Source organism: Musca autumnalis, unplaced genomic scaffold (assembly GCF_047663935.1).
Source record: "Musca autumnalis isolate F117 unplaced genomic scaffold, ASM4766393v1 scaffold_5, whole genome shotgun sequence".
In the NCBI taxonomy this organism is placed as follows: Eukaryota; Metazoa; Arthropoda; class Insecta; order Diptera; family Muscidae; genus Musca; species Musca autumnalis.
In genome coordinates this window covers 44,032,519-44,047,112 of record NW_027412088.1, presented here as the reverse complement: position 1 = coordinate 44,047,112, position 14,594 = coordinate 44,032,519, and the positions used below count along the sequence as shown (strand labels likewise).

The 14,594-nt window shown below is 36.7% G+C and overlaps 1 protein-coding gene across 1 annotated transcript; it reads right to left on the bottom strand.

The window, feature by feature from the left end:
- Positions 1–2,999: 2,999 nt before the first annotated feature.
- On the bottom strand, positions 3,000–14,197 carry LOC141405203 (putative inorganic phosphate cotransporter). Its single transcript, XM_073989291.1, has 4 exons — positions 14,039–14,197; positions 4,490–4,626; positions 3,353–4,426; positions 3,000–3,284 (listed from the first exon to the last, which is right to left on the bottom strand). Exons 1-4 carry the CDS (start codon positions 14,058–14,060, stop codon positions 3,036–3,038), a joined length of 1,482 nt encoding a protein of 493 aa, XP_073845392.1. The 5' UTR covers positions 14,061–14,197; the 3' UTR covers positions 3,000–3,035.
- Positions 14,198–14,594: the final 397 nt, after the last annotated feature.

Genomic DNA, 14,594 nt, shown 5'->3' with positions numbered 1-14,594 from the left:
GGTTATTTTTCAATTTTTTGTGGTCATAGAGTAACTATTTATTCACTGCCCTTGTTTAAATTATGGGTTAGTAAGTTGAGTTGTAAGTAGTTACGATTACCAAACAGCTCTAGAAAATACCTTATATGGTAATGGGTGTAACACCTTTTTTGCCGCTGTTGGGTCATAGATATTCTCCTTTTATTATACCCGCAGCATTTTTGCTAACGAGGGTATGTACACTTTCATACGCAAAATGTGCCCCTATCAAAATAATGATTTTAGACCCCAAGTATGTTTGGACGAATTGTGTTGCATACAATTTGGAGTCGATTTAGCAATGTCCGTCCGTTTGTCTATCTGGCTGGCTGGAGAGCACGATAACTCTGGAAGGGATTAACCGATTTGGTCCAAAATTTGTCTTTAGTAATATTTTGTCCAATCTTAGTTTAAGTACGAAGATGTTCACGATAACTCTTGAAGGGACTAACCGATTTGGTCCATACTTTACACATTCTACCAGATATAGATCAGGTTCAAATATGGACTATATTTGTCCACTCCTTCGGGTACCTCCCACACAAAATTTCGAAAAAGTGCAGTTTAAGACCTCCTCACGAAGCTTTTTGTAACAACTTGTATTCGCTGCCCCCTTTACGACGGTGCAAGTTTTTTCAAGGGCAAATCCATACTTTCTGAAAAAAATGCCTGAAAGCTATAAAAGCCCGCTATGGCACTATGTGTTGGGGATGGAGCGCACGGTAACCCTCGAACGGATAAACCGATTCTATCCAAAATTTGACAATCGTAATATTTTGCTCAAAGTTAAATCAAGTTCTAAGATGGGCCTTGTCGGTCCACTCCTTTGGTTATCTCCCCCCATAAAAGTTCAAAACTTTTCGCTACATGGTGCGCACAATAACTCTTGAAGGCAGAAACCGATTTTAGCCATACTTTGCACATCGTAGTACTACTATGAGACATAGATCCGATTAGAATATGGATTATATATGTCGACTCCTTCGGGTACATCCCACACAATATTTTGATTTTTCATGCAACAGGTTGCACTCAAGGACCCTATTACGATGGTACAAGTTTTTCAGTGGCAAGTCCATACTTCTTGAAAAAAATGACCCGAAAACTGTAAAAAAGAACTCTACGGCCTGCATGTGTAGTGCCTGGTGCGCACGACAACTCTCGAACCGAATAATGCGTTGGTTCACACTTTGTATATCGTAATGTTTCTTCTAATATCAGATGATATTCGAACATGGTGCTTATAGGTCCACTTATACCTCCCCAACAAAAGTTCGAAAATATTCGCTAAAATGGTAAGCGCAATATCTAATAAACGGAGCAACCGATTTGGTCCAAACTTTGGATCTCGAAATATTTTGTCCAAACTTAATTTATGTTCAAAAGTGCGCCATATCGTTCCATTCCTCAGGGTACCACCCACACAAATGATCAACATTTTTGTTAAAGTGCGGTTAAGGGTCTATGCGAGAATGCTTTGGAAATTCTTACCGAATGTACTCCTGTTTATAGCGATATGATGTTTATCGTGGGCAAGTCCATGTTTCCTGATATAATGATCTTATCGAGAGGAATGACTCTCAAAATAAGACACACTTCCAAAAGGGACTATGTCGGTCCATTCTTTTAGGAACCTAAGTTTTTGAGATTTTATCCTAATCCATTTCATTGTCGGTAAGTTCATACGCCCAAAATTCTGAAGACCCACTACATGCATACGTTTTTTGGGAATAAGGTGTTTCAATTCACAGAGGCTGAGAGCAAACCTCTGTCGACAAAGCCGACTGATACTTTTTTACTTGTTAAGAATATTTTTGGGACTCGGCCATTTTTTAAAGAATATTTATGAGACCACCGAATATTTATGAGCCCACCGAAATAGCTGAGAAATTGAATTTGGTATTCGTTGTGGGTAAAAAATGTTTCTGCTTGGAATTATAGCTAAAATTCCACGCTTTGGTATAGACCCAAAATAACGGCACCTCCCGATTTTCGTTATTTTCATGGTTTTAGTCTCATTATCACATTGAAGTGGTAGTTACCCAGCAAAATTTGAAGGAAGAGGTTTCATGCAATGACGTGATTTCATGCCATCTTTTGCATTAGTTCAAACGAAGTCGTGAAATATCCGATCTTTTCATTAGCATTTGAACCAATGCAAAGGAAGCCGTGAAAGATCCGATATTTTCATCAGTATTTGAACCCATGCAAAGGAAGTCGTGAATGATCCGATAGATCGATCTAATAGAGATTAATTTTGTGTTTTTAATTATACAATTTTTTTCTAAATATATAACAATAATTATTTACAATAGGCTTGATGTTGTCGGAGACTCGAAATCACAACCAACGTTGTTAAAACTCTCGTCGCACAATGGTTCAGGAATCGATTTTCCTGGCCAAAAATCAAAATTTTGTTTTGTAAAAGATATTTAATTTCTATATGGAATTCGATAGTAAACATATTGAAACTAAGGAAACCAAAAAATTAGGCCCAAATATTGGAAGGTGTGGGCGTGGCGTGCTCCTAAAGACGAGCATTTTCCCCATTTTTGGGAAATACGTCATTTTTGCAAATTTCTGGACGAAGCTATTTCTCTGAAACTATAACAGTTATTGTGATCATTGTTTTTTTTTTTTTGTAAGTTAGGTAGGATTGTGGCATTTAAAAATGGTTTTAGTAAATTACCGTAGCGTTTACACAACATGATCTATTTTATTTTTCCTTGGGTACTAAATTTTATGAAATTCCAAATTTAGTGGACTAGAGCTTTTGTGGAACAACATGGAACAAAGTTCTGTTTTCACAGAAAGATGCCCGAAAGTCTCCTCTTCCACATTATCCGCCACATTATCCTGCCGAAATAGTTGATAGCTTTGATATTAAGTCTTCATTTGGAGAGAAAAAATTCTGGCAAAGAATAGTCGATATTTCTAAAGTTTTAGCCACATTATCCAACCGAAATCTGGTTTCAATATAATTTATGGTGGATGGTAGAACGACTTTTTCGCCTGCATTATTTTTTCTCTTCTTTATTATTAAATTTATTTAAGGTAGAACAATTAATTTGTGTTTCCAATATTTCTATATTATTATCATATGCACGAATAGTCGTCCTTTTTCGCATGCTATTATTCTGTTCAAGGTAATCTTCTGCATTCCATGGCTGCGTCTCAGCTGTACCAAAAATAATATATAACAAATTGCCGAAAAAGAAAATGGCAGCAGCAATAATGAACACAATTTGCCACATGGTGCGATTAGTCTGCAAAAGCGATTTTTATAAATTTCAAAAAAACTAAATACATATAGGTATATTATGTAACAACTTACCACATCCGTTACAACAACACCTACTATTAACGGAGATATAAACGGTGTAATATTAGCTACCCCATTTACCAAAGACATCATGAAACCAGCATGATTCGGGGCCAAATCAATCATATTCAGAGCACTGCCAATAATGTTTCCATCATTCAGGGCCACAATTAAAGTTATCAGGACAATAACCCAAGTTTTGTGCTGCTCATTTAAAAATCCAATAATCACCAAGCCAAGTGCTGGCAACCAACTGCCTAAGCTGTTGAAAAGTCTACGCAATGAAGTTAAACTTATGCTAGTCTTACTTTGCAAGATATCCGCCAGCGACAAGTAGACATAACTCATTATCCACATGGCAATAAAGGGTAACGAGGAAAATAAACCATTTGATTTGATATCCATGTGAAGGACACCACTGAGATATGAAGGTATTTGAGCATGTATTGTGGATAAGCCCCAATTTTGACATGCTCTTGCCACTATGAGAACATAAAATGGCACAGATCTCAATACAGCACTCCACGGAAAGGGTATTTTCTTTTTATGGAAATCATCACTATGGGCCATTTCGGTTGCAATGTACGCTCTTTCATCCGCACCAATGAACTTGGATTCTTCGGGATTATTTTCACCGAATATTAACCAAAATATACACCAAGTAAAACACATGCCAGCCGAGACATAATATATACCAGGCCAACCCAAAGGACCCTTGGCTATAATGCCACTTATTGCCATGGCCAGTATGGTACCACAGTCCGAGCCGGATAATGTAAATGCTCCCAAACGATTTCGTTCCTTCAACGGCACCCATTTGGCTAAATGTTCAAAGACACAGGGGAATATGACACCCTGAGCCAAGCCCTGTATGATACGTATGAAACACAAAATACGCCAACTTCCCCAGCCTAAACTCCATGGTGTCACCGCACTCAACGCTGCTGAAATAGACGTAGCAACAGTCATAATGGTTTTTGCACCAAATTTTTTACACAAATATCCTGCTGGGAATTGGGTGCAGACATAACCCCAAAAGAAACTTGATATAATATAGGATATTTCCTTTTCACTCCATTCGAATTCCTGCAAAACGGAAAGGTGAGTTTAGTATTTGATGTTATAAGGAAAGTGATTGTTTGTGCTTACTGGAAAATCTGGATTCGCCGTAGCAGAATTAGTCATTGCTACCACAGCCACACCGATGTTTAGACGACTGCAATATATGCATGTGACATTGAAGAAAAGCAGAAAAATCTGGGCATGCCTCATACCCAGTATAGAACCTAGAAGTGAATAAAAATATTTTATTAACTTATTATTAAATACTAGAATATTAACTTATTATTAAACAAGGAAGAATGACCGAACTTTTTATACGCTCCAGAACGAACACTATGAAGTAAATAGTTTTCCATTCGTTTATGAAAGTACTTCGCTCTTCCTCCTCGTTAAGGATTATTCCTTGGAGGAGCAGAATATCTTAACTGATGAGAATCTCTTTATATTGATAACTCCCTGCGTGTAGGTTTTCTACAAATTGAGATTCCAAAATGCAATGTTACATCCACTTTAGAAGAAAAATGTAGCCAAACTCTTTGAAAAAGCTCACGTGGGGCGTTAACGTTTTTCTATTCAAACATGGAACAATGTCTAAAACACGCAATATAAAATTGCAGCAATTTCGGTTCGAAAATTAGAGGAAAAACCCTCGACAGTTTTCATCCTAACCAGGACAGTTTGTCATACGACCATGTGACGACTTGAAGAAATGAAAATTTTCGTCCAATCATTTTTCACAACTTTTGATCTAAATAAATCTTTGTATGTCGATAAAGGGTCATCCTATAGCACTATGGAAAACTGGTTTAATGAATTCAATCGTGGTCGATACTCGCCAACAAACGATGGTCGTGATGGTCGGCCAAAATCGGTCGTTGTGTCAGAAAAAAATTAAGCCGTGCGTGAACGGATAAGGCAAAACCACCATGTTAAATACCTTGAGATAGAGGTATCTTTGGACATTTCTTCCACCAACTAACATTTGATAAAGCTTGAACACCCGGCACCAAAAATATTTTTTTTTCTCATTAGATCCAGCAAAATTGGGCAATCGCTCAAAAAGAGGCTTTTGTGGATTGGTGCAAAGAAATTGTGAATAAAAACCCTGTAGGTCTTCGAATGCGAGCCAAAATCCAGCGAAAGTTGTTCATGTACGAAGTACTTCGAAGCAAATGGTCGCCTGTTTCTTCGGCAAAACTGACCCTGTGGCGACTATACGGCTTCAGAAATGTAGAACGGTTAATTCTGAGTGGTACACTACAATTTGTTTGCCTGAAGTCTCCTAAGAAAATCGAAAAACGAACAAGAGAAGACGAATCATTCTGCATCATGACAATGCGAGCTTTCACACATCGATTCAAACCAGCGCACAGTGGTCAAAATCACAGATCTAGCGGCGCGAAATTAATAACTTGAAAACGAATGGAGAAATGTTTCTGAAATTTTTTCACAAACGTAGTATGTGTTTATGGGTAATAATGGACAAAAATGAACAACTTCGGCTAATATTTTTGTAAGGCCCCCATATAACGGTACCTCCTGATATTCGGTATTTTGAGGATTTAAGCAATCCTTTCATACCAAATAAGCTGCAATTTGGTACTTAGGGCTTCTAGTGGTCACTAAACTTTTCCACCAACGTTTGGGTTTGGCCCCTTTTTAGGTATCTCCCGATTTTTAGTATCTTGGTGGATTTAAGCTACACTTTCCACCCACTTATCAGGAAGATTTGCGGCTATTGCAGCCAAAAGTTGATTATTCGGAATCTAGGAAGTCCATTTTAATTTGTCGAAAAAGAATTGGGCTGGACATTAGAGAACTTTTGTATTTAATACTTAACGTATTTAACAAAAGTATATTACACTAAAAAACACAAGAAAAATAATTAGTTTCGAAAATTTATTGCTATATAGCTATGTATGTCCAGGCACCAAACAATTTTTTCATTTAATTTACACACTCCTCTATTAATTAAAAATAAACTTTGTTTAGTTTTATTAAGAATTTATTTAACAATTAAGCAAATATTAAGTTAGATATTTTGCAACAATTTTCTTAAAATCTGATGCAGCAAAAATTCTTGCATTGGATAGTGATTAACTGAGAGAATATTTACAACAACAACAAAACAAAAAACAAAATATTAGTCACCAGAGTGTGACTTTAGCCGCTAGATCAGTGGTTTCGACCAGTGTGTAGCGCCTATTTGACCGGACAAAACGTAGAATTGATGGGTGATGCGCTTTACAGCCCTGACTGGGGATCCAATGACTTTATTTGATTCCTATTTTGTTTTTCAAAATAGTCAGGCTTAATCCCATAGTCGTTGTTTTAAAATTTTATTAGAACAACTTTAATTTATTAGTGGGAAAAAATTGGCGATGTTTTCCAATGGGTAAGGCAGGGAAGACTATAGTTTCAGATCTCGCCACAGATCTTCATCAGTTCCCTTGTTTCTTGTTTTTAACAAGAAACTTTTTATACCCAAGTGTCAATTGCTCGCTCAAATAGATACGTATCCAAAGAAACACTCTGATCAAGAATTTCTTTGGTACGACCAAAACTCGAACAACTGCACTTGTAAACAAAACCAAATCTTACCCACTGATATGCGTTCCCACTAATAAATTAAAGTTGTTTAATAAAATACACTGTGCAGCAGCATTTTTGGGGGGTGGAAAATTTCATTTGGAGATGAAAGCCCTTTGTTGAGTATACTACGAACCCAAAAGGAAATTTTCGCCATAGGTCAAGTTTCTGAGATAACGCACGATGAAGTTTTTGATTTTTTCCTTATAATACTTGGGAAAATAGCTCCATATCTCTTTTTGGCGTTGTTGTAACTTCGTTTTGAGGTGACATGTCTTCAGTCAAATCGATTGGCGAATCTTTTTGTAGAACATTTCATTCTTCTAACTCAATGCCTTTCATGTCCTTTTCGTCCTTTATTTCTTGAACCGTAGTGAAAGTACCACAAGATGAGATTTTTTTCAGCATCCAAATATTCTACAAAAATTTTGCTCAGAAGATTTTAGGTACGGTTCTCTTTGACAACTAATCGATTTTGTCCCGTTTTCATTGTCATTTTTGGCATTTATTCGGACTTGGTTCAGAATTAAACTATGTTTTGTTTTTCTGTTTATTCGTTATTGGTTATGTATAGGTATGTAGACATAACAATTGGTTATTGCTAATGTAGACATCTGGGGTGCTTCTGAAATATTTACCACAAATAGCTCATGTAATGATGAACACGTTAATAACAAATTTTCTTGGAGGATAGATCCGGTCATCTGAATTTTTGAACCGGATATTCCGATATTCAAATCGATTTTTGAACCGGTTTTAAGTAACCGATTAAACTTATATGTATACCTTTAAAACGCTTATAAAGATGCCAATCAAATTAAATTAATTCACTTATGAAAACTTTTCCAGTTGCAGTTCTGGAACAAAAAAACCGTTTTCTTAAACCGTTTTTAAGGAAAGATATCAATACGCGCAAATATGGAGATCAAATGCTGGGGGTGAAAAATTCTTTTTGGCGATGAATGTCGATGAAGATAATATCACGAACCCAGAAGGACAGTTTTGTCATAGGTCAAACTTCTGAGTTTCTGTCCGTTTGTCCGTCTGCTTGTTATAATCACTGTAGCATACCCATAAATGGAGATAGGACTCTGAAATTTTGAGAAAATACGTGCTTGGTTTGCGTTCAGGACAAATTCCATGATGGACTATATCGGTCCATGTTTTGGTATAGCCCCCATATAACGGTACCGCCCGGATTTCAGGTATTTTGACGTCACATTTTCTAATCAAATTAGCTACAATTTGGCATTTAGGGTCCCCAGTGAACAAAAAACTTATATTCCAAAAATGTTGGACATAGGTCCATGTTTTGGTATACGCCCCATATTACAATACCTCCCGATTTTCGGTCTTATGAGGATTTTTGTTAAAATTTTTAACCGAACTACGTGTAATTTGACAGTTGAGGTTCCTACGAGGGCAGTTCGGAAACTTCTTAGCCTAGCACAAAAAGCGCGGTATAAACAGAAAAAAGTTAAGTGTTTTGGAAACAGGTGTTCAAAAAAGACGCATCCGCAATTTGTTTAGAAATGCGTGCTGTCATTAAATATTTACATAAACAAGTAAAAAGGTATCAGTCGGCTTTGCCGACAGAGATATACCCTCAGCATGTGTATATTGAAACAATTTTTTCGCAAAATACGTATGTATTTAGGGGGTTTTAAAAAGTTTGGCCCTTTGAACAGACAAAAATGTTGATTAGGATTAAAGATCAAAAGTTTTGCGGAGGAGATACTAAAAGGAATGGATCGACATTGACCGTTATGGAAGTCGATCTCCAGCCGCAACATATGGTGCCACAGGGGGTTTTTACACTTAAGAAGTATGTTTGCTTAAGAAGTATGGACTTGCCCCTAAAAAAACTTTTAACATCGTGAATGAGGCCGCGAATGCAAGTTGCTTCAACAAAAATCAAAGTGATTCGATATCAGGTCTTAAAGTGAACTTATCCGAAAATTTAAGTGGGAGGTACCGGATAGAGTGGACAAATATAGTCCATATTTGAACCTGATCTATATCTGGTAGATATATTAGGATGTGTAAAGTATAGACCAATTAGGCCACTTCCTTCAAGAGTTACCGTACGAACAATTTTTCCGAACATTTTTTAACTTTTGTGGGGGAGGTACCTGAAGGAGTGGACCGATATGGCTTATCTTCAAACTTAAACTATGTTTGGACAAAATATTACTAAGCCCATATTTTGGACCGAATCGGCAGATCCGTTCGAGAGTTATCGTGCGCTCCAACCACCTTACACGGGTTTTTTTGCAACTTTCATGCTATTTTCTCAGGAAGTATGGACTTGCCCCTGATGAAACTTGTACCGTCGTATGGAGGGCAGTGAATACAAGTTGCTAAAACAAAAATCAAAGCGATTCGAGAGATGGCCCTAAACTGAATTTTTCCGAAATTTTGTGTGGGAGGTACCCGAAGGAGTGGACCTATTGAGACCATATTGGAACCTCATATTACTCTGGTAGAAAGTTTACACTATACAAAGTATGGACCAAATCGGTCACTCCCTTCAAGAGTTATCGTGCGCACAAACTTTCCGAACATTTTCGAACTTTTGTGGGGGAGGTGCCGGAAGGGGTGGACCAATGTAGCTCATCTTCGAACTTAAACTAAGTTTGGGCAAAATATTACGAAAGCCAAAATTTGAACCGAATCGGTTCATCCGTTCGAGAGTTATCGTGTGCTCCAGCCAGCAGGACAGACAGACAGACAGACGGACGGACATGGCTAGATCGACTCCAAATTGTCTGAAACACATTTCGTCCAAACATACTTGGGGTCTAAAACCATTATTTCGATGAGGCACATTTTCATCGTATCAAAGTGTATATACCCTCCTTAGCCTAAAGGCTGAGGGTATAAAAAGGTTTATCGGGACAAGAAATTCATAATGATATGGTGAATGTGTTAGGTGAAAGTGTTCCTTCATATGCAACAGTAAAAAATTGGGTTGCTGAATTTAAACGGGGTCGTACAAGCATTGAAGATGAACCACGTAGTGGACGTCCTAAAACAGCAACAACAACAGAAATTGTAGTCTAAGTGCATGATATGGTATTAAATGATCGACGAATAAAAGTGCGTGAAATTGCTAATATCATGGGCATCTCAAATGATCGAGTCCATTTAATTTTGCATGAAGAACTACAGATGTAAAAGCTTTCTGCAAGATGGGTGCCGCATTTGTTAACAGTCGATCAAAAACGCATTAGAATGAACATTTCTCAAGCTTGTTTGGATCGTTTTAAGCGAAATAAAATGGATTTTAAGGGTCGTTTCATAACTTTTGATGAGACATTGATCCACCACTATATGTAGAGACAAAAGAACAATCCAAACAATGGACTGAAGCTGGAGGAAGTGCCCCAAAGAAGGCAAAAACAATTCAATCGGCTTGTAAGGTTATGGCAACGGTTTTTTTTGGACTTCAAAGGTATTTTATTGATTGACTATCCGCAAAAGGGTAAAACAATAAATTCAGAGTACTGTTGCAACCTTTTGGATCAATTAAATGTACAAATTAGAGAAAAACGTCCTGGCTTACAACACAAAAAAATAATTTTTCATCAAGACAACGCACCTGCGCACAAGAGTGTTTTAACAATGGCTAAAATCAACGAATTAAAGTACGAGTTGCTTGACCACCCACCTTAATCTCCTGATTTAGCTCCCAGTGACTTTTACTTGTTCCCAAATCTAAAAAAATTCCTTCCTGGCAAGCGTTTTACCTCAAATGAAGATGCAATTACAGTTCTAAACCACTATTTTGAAGACCTTGAGGAAAACTATTTTAATCAAGGGATAGAATTGCTAGAAAAGCGTTGGACTAAGTGCATTGAAGTTTCAGGAGATTATATTGAAAAATAAAAATATTTTTGAAAAACTAACTATTCTCTTTCATTGATAGGCTAAGAAGTTTCCGAACCGCCCTCGTTGTTATCACACAATACCTCCACCAACAATTGTCAATTTAGGCCACGTTTTGGTATATGCCCATATAACGGTTTTTTGGTTTTTTGGTATTTTGAGGATTTTAGCTACATTTTTCGAACTTCTTATAATTTAACATTTGAGGTTCCCTGTGGTCATGAAACGTCTCCACCAAAAATTGTCAACAAAGGTCCACGTTATGGTATAGCCCTCATATACCGGTTTTCTGGTTTTTTGGTATTTTGAGGATTTTAGCCATATTTTTCGAACTTCTTATAATTTAACATTTGAGGTTCCCTGTGGTCATGAAACGTCTCCACCAAAAATTTCCAAACAAAGGTCCACGTTTAGGTATAGCCCTCATATACCGGTACCTCCAGTTTTTTTGAATTTTTAAGATTTTAGCTAAAATTTTTAACCGAACTACCAGTAATTTGACAGTTAAGGTTCCTAGTGGCCACAAAATACCTCCACCAAAAAATTTTCAACATAGATCCATGTTTTGGTATAGTCCCCATATAAGGGTACCTCCCGGTTTTCGGTATTTTAAGGATTTTAGCTACATTTTAACTGAATTACCTACAATTTGACATTTAGCGTTCCCATTGATCAAAAAAACTTATATTCTAAAAATTTTGGACATAGGCATATAAGGGTACCTCCCGATTTTTGCTAAAATTTTTTGACCGAACTATCTGTAATCTGACACTTGAGATTCCCTGTGGTCGCGAAACATTTCTACCAAAAATGTTCAACATTGGTCCACGTTTTGGTATAGCTCCTATATTACGGTACCTCCTGATTTTCAGTATTTTGAGGATTTTAGCTATATTTTTTTAACGAACTTCCTGTAATTTGACAGTTGAGTTTCCTAGAGGTCACAAAAGTCCTCCACCAACAAGTAAAAAAGTATCAGTCGTCTTTGCCGACAGAGATATACCTTCAGCCTGTGTGGATTGAAATAATTTTACCCCAAAAAAACTTATGTATTTAGGGGGGTTTTTCAAAAAATTGCGGGGATATCGATAGATAGGGCTAGCCTAGAACACTAGCCTACGAAAAACATAATATCGCTGTAAACAGGGCCACAAGGAAACCCTTCGGAAAAAATATCCAAAGGATCCTCAAACAACACAAAAATGTTGAACATTTTTGTGGGTGGTACCAGAAAGATTGGACAGATAAGGCCCAAATTTAAGCATAAACTAAGTTTCGACAATATTTAGAGATCCAAAGTTTGGACCAAATCGGTTGCTACGTCTATGAGAAATCGAGCGTACCATTTTAGCGAATATTTTCGAACTTTTGTGTGGGAGGTACCGGAAGGAGTGGACCTATAAGCACCACCTTCGAATTTCATTTAATATTCGAAGAAATATTATAATGTCCAAAGTGTCGACGAACGCAGTATTCGTTTCGAGCTCTCCAGCCACTACATATGGTGCCATAGGGGTGTTTTACAACTTTCAGGCTGTTTTCTCAAGAAGTATGGACTTGCCCCTAAAAAAACATTTACTGCAGTAATTGAGCGAATGCAAGTTGCTTCAACAAAAATCAAAGTGATTCGAGAGCAAGTCTTAAAGTGAATTTACTCAAAATTGTGTGTGGGAGGTACCCGAAGGAGTGGACAAATATAGTCCATATTCGAACCTGATCTATGCCTGGTAGATATATTAGGATGTGTAAAGTATGGACCAAATCGGTCACTCCCATCAAGAGTTATTGTGCGCACAATTTTTCCGAACATTTTTGAAGTTTTGTGGGGGAGGTACCTGAAGGAGTGGACCGATATGGCATATCTTCGAACATAAACTAATATACAAAATATTACGAAGGCCACTTTTTGGACCGAATAAGATAAGATAAGTTCCAGAGCTATCTTGCGCTCCAACCACTACACACGGTGTCATAGTGTTTTTTTTTTGTAACTTCCAGGCTATTTTCTCAGGAAGTATGGACTTGCCCCTGATGAAACTTATATCGTCGTATGGGGGCAGTGAATACAACTTGTTACAGCAAAATCAAACCGATTCGAGAGCAGGTCCTAAACAGAACTTTTCCAAAATTTTGTGTGGGAGGTACCCGAAGGAGTGGACCGATTGAGTCCATATTGGAACCTCATCTAAGTCAGGTAGAAATTTCACGATGTGCAAATTATGGACCAAATCGGTTATTTCCTTCAAGAGTTATCGTGCGCACATATTTTCCAAACATTTTCGAGATAGAGATGGATACTAAATATCCTCTGACTAACGGAGTATAGTACGCACTGCATTGCTCTCCTGTAAAATGAACAACCGGATCACCAAAATTTAATATTCATATCAATATCACAAATGAATAAAATTAAGACCCTACTGGTAAATTTGCTAGACTCCGATTCCGAAAACCTGGTTTTAAGTGCCGTTGATAATTGATCGATTTGGTTTGTTAAAAAATGAAAATTAATTTTATTGTTTAAACTCCAATTTGTAGGTCAACTACCTTCCGGCGTTAACGAGTTATAATAAATTTGAATTTGAATATATTAAAAAAAATTAGTTGCTGATGCAATTGGAGCTTATCTGTTTTCATTCGATTGAGAGTAGCTCAGAATTATTCACTGTTGGGTTAGATTTTTAACTTGTTGGCACGCTATATGCATGTAGTGTTTATACGCCAAGGCTTATAAAAATATATAACATTAGCAAATATTACTGAAAATTTATGGGGTTAACTTGTTTTCAAAACACTGTTTAACGATATCTTACAGGATTTTGGTTTGTAATTAAAAATTGTCCAGAATATACATTATCCTCCTTATGGGTATATTATATAATATGTTTTTTTATATGCATGTTGTAAAAAACATATAGTGTAATATAGCCATTAATAAATGTTTTGTGTGCAGGAGCAATACACATAGTAAATTTTGCCAACCGACAGCAATAACGAATGCAATATATACGAATTGAGTAATATCGGCACATTGACACTTTTGGAGAAATGTTTTTTATTGATATATTGTCCGTTGCCGTTTTTTTATAATCTCATTATTTATTTATTGTACTGCTTGTTTTGTATTGCTTTTAAATAAATTCCACGAGCTATTTGTACCTTTGTTAATTTTAATTGCCATCTCTGCGATAGATTTTTATTAATTTCCATCAATTATTTTAAGACACGATTTTGAAATATTTGATTTGCAATATACCGAAATGATATTTGAAACACGTCTATACCAGTACTCTGTTGAATATGAAGTGAGCTGATACTGCCAAAAGTAAAACAAATAATACCTAATATAATGTAAATCGACGATTGTAACGATTCTCAATTATTGACACTGTTCAACAGAATTTTAAATCAATTTTTTTTCGGAAAACAAGTTAGAACGGCTTTAAGTTCGGCCGGGTCGAACTTTTTATACCCTCCACTAGCACTGTATTAAGTAAATATGAGCAATTAGTAACTACTGAGCTCTTTCTGTAGCTGTATTTCCTTGGAGGAGAAAAATATCCTAACTGCTGATAATCACTTTTTATACCCTCAGCATTTATGCTAACGAGGGTATATACACTTTCATATGGGCAAAATGTGCCTCATCGAAATAATGGTTTTAGACCCCAAGTATGTTTGGACGAAATGTGTTTCAGACAATTTGGAGTCGATT

What these genes read in the sequence shown, in the direction of transcription:
- LOC141405203 (XM_073989291.1), bottom strand. Translation starts at nt 14,060, where the DNA reads ATGGCAATTAAAATTAACAAAG. An exon ending in GGCAATTAAAATTAACAAAG is followed by an intron (nt 4,627 to 14,038) that starts GTACAAATAGCT and finishes ATTCACTTCTAG; the next exon opens with GTTCTATACTGGGTATGAGG. An exon ending in GTGTTGTTGTAACGGATGTG is followed by an intron (nt 3,285 to 3,352) that starts GTAAGTTGTTAC and finishes TCGCTTTTGCAG; the next exon opens with ACTAATCGCACCATGTGGCA.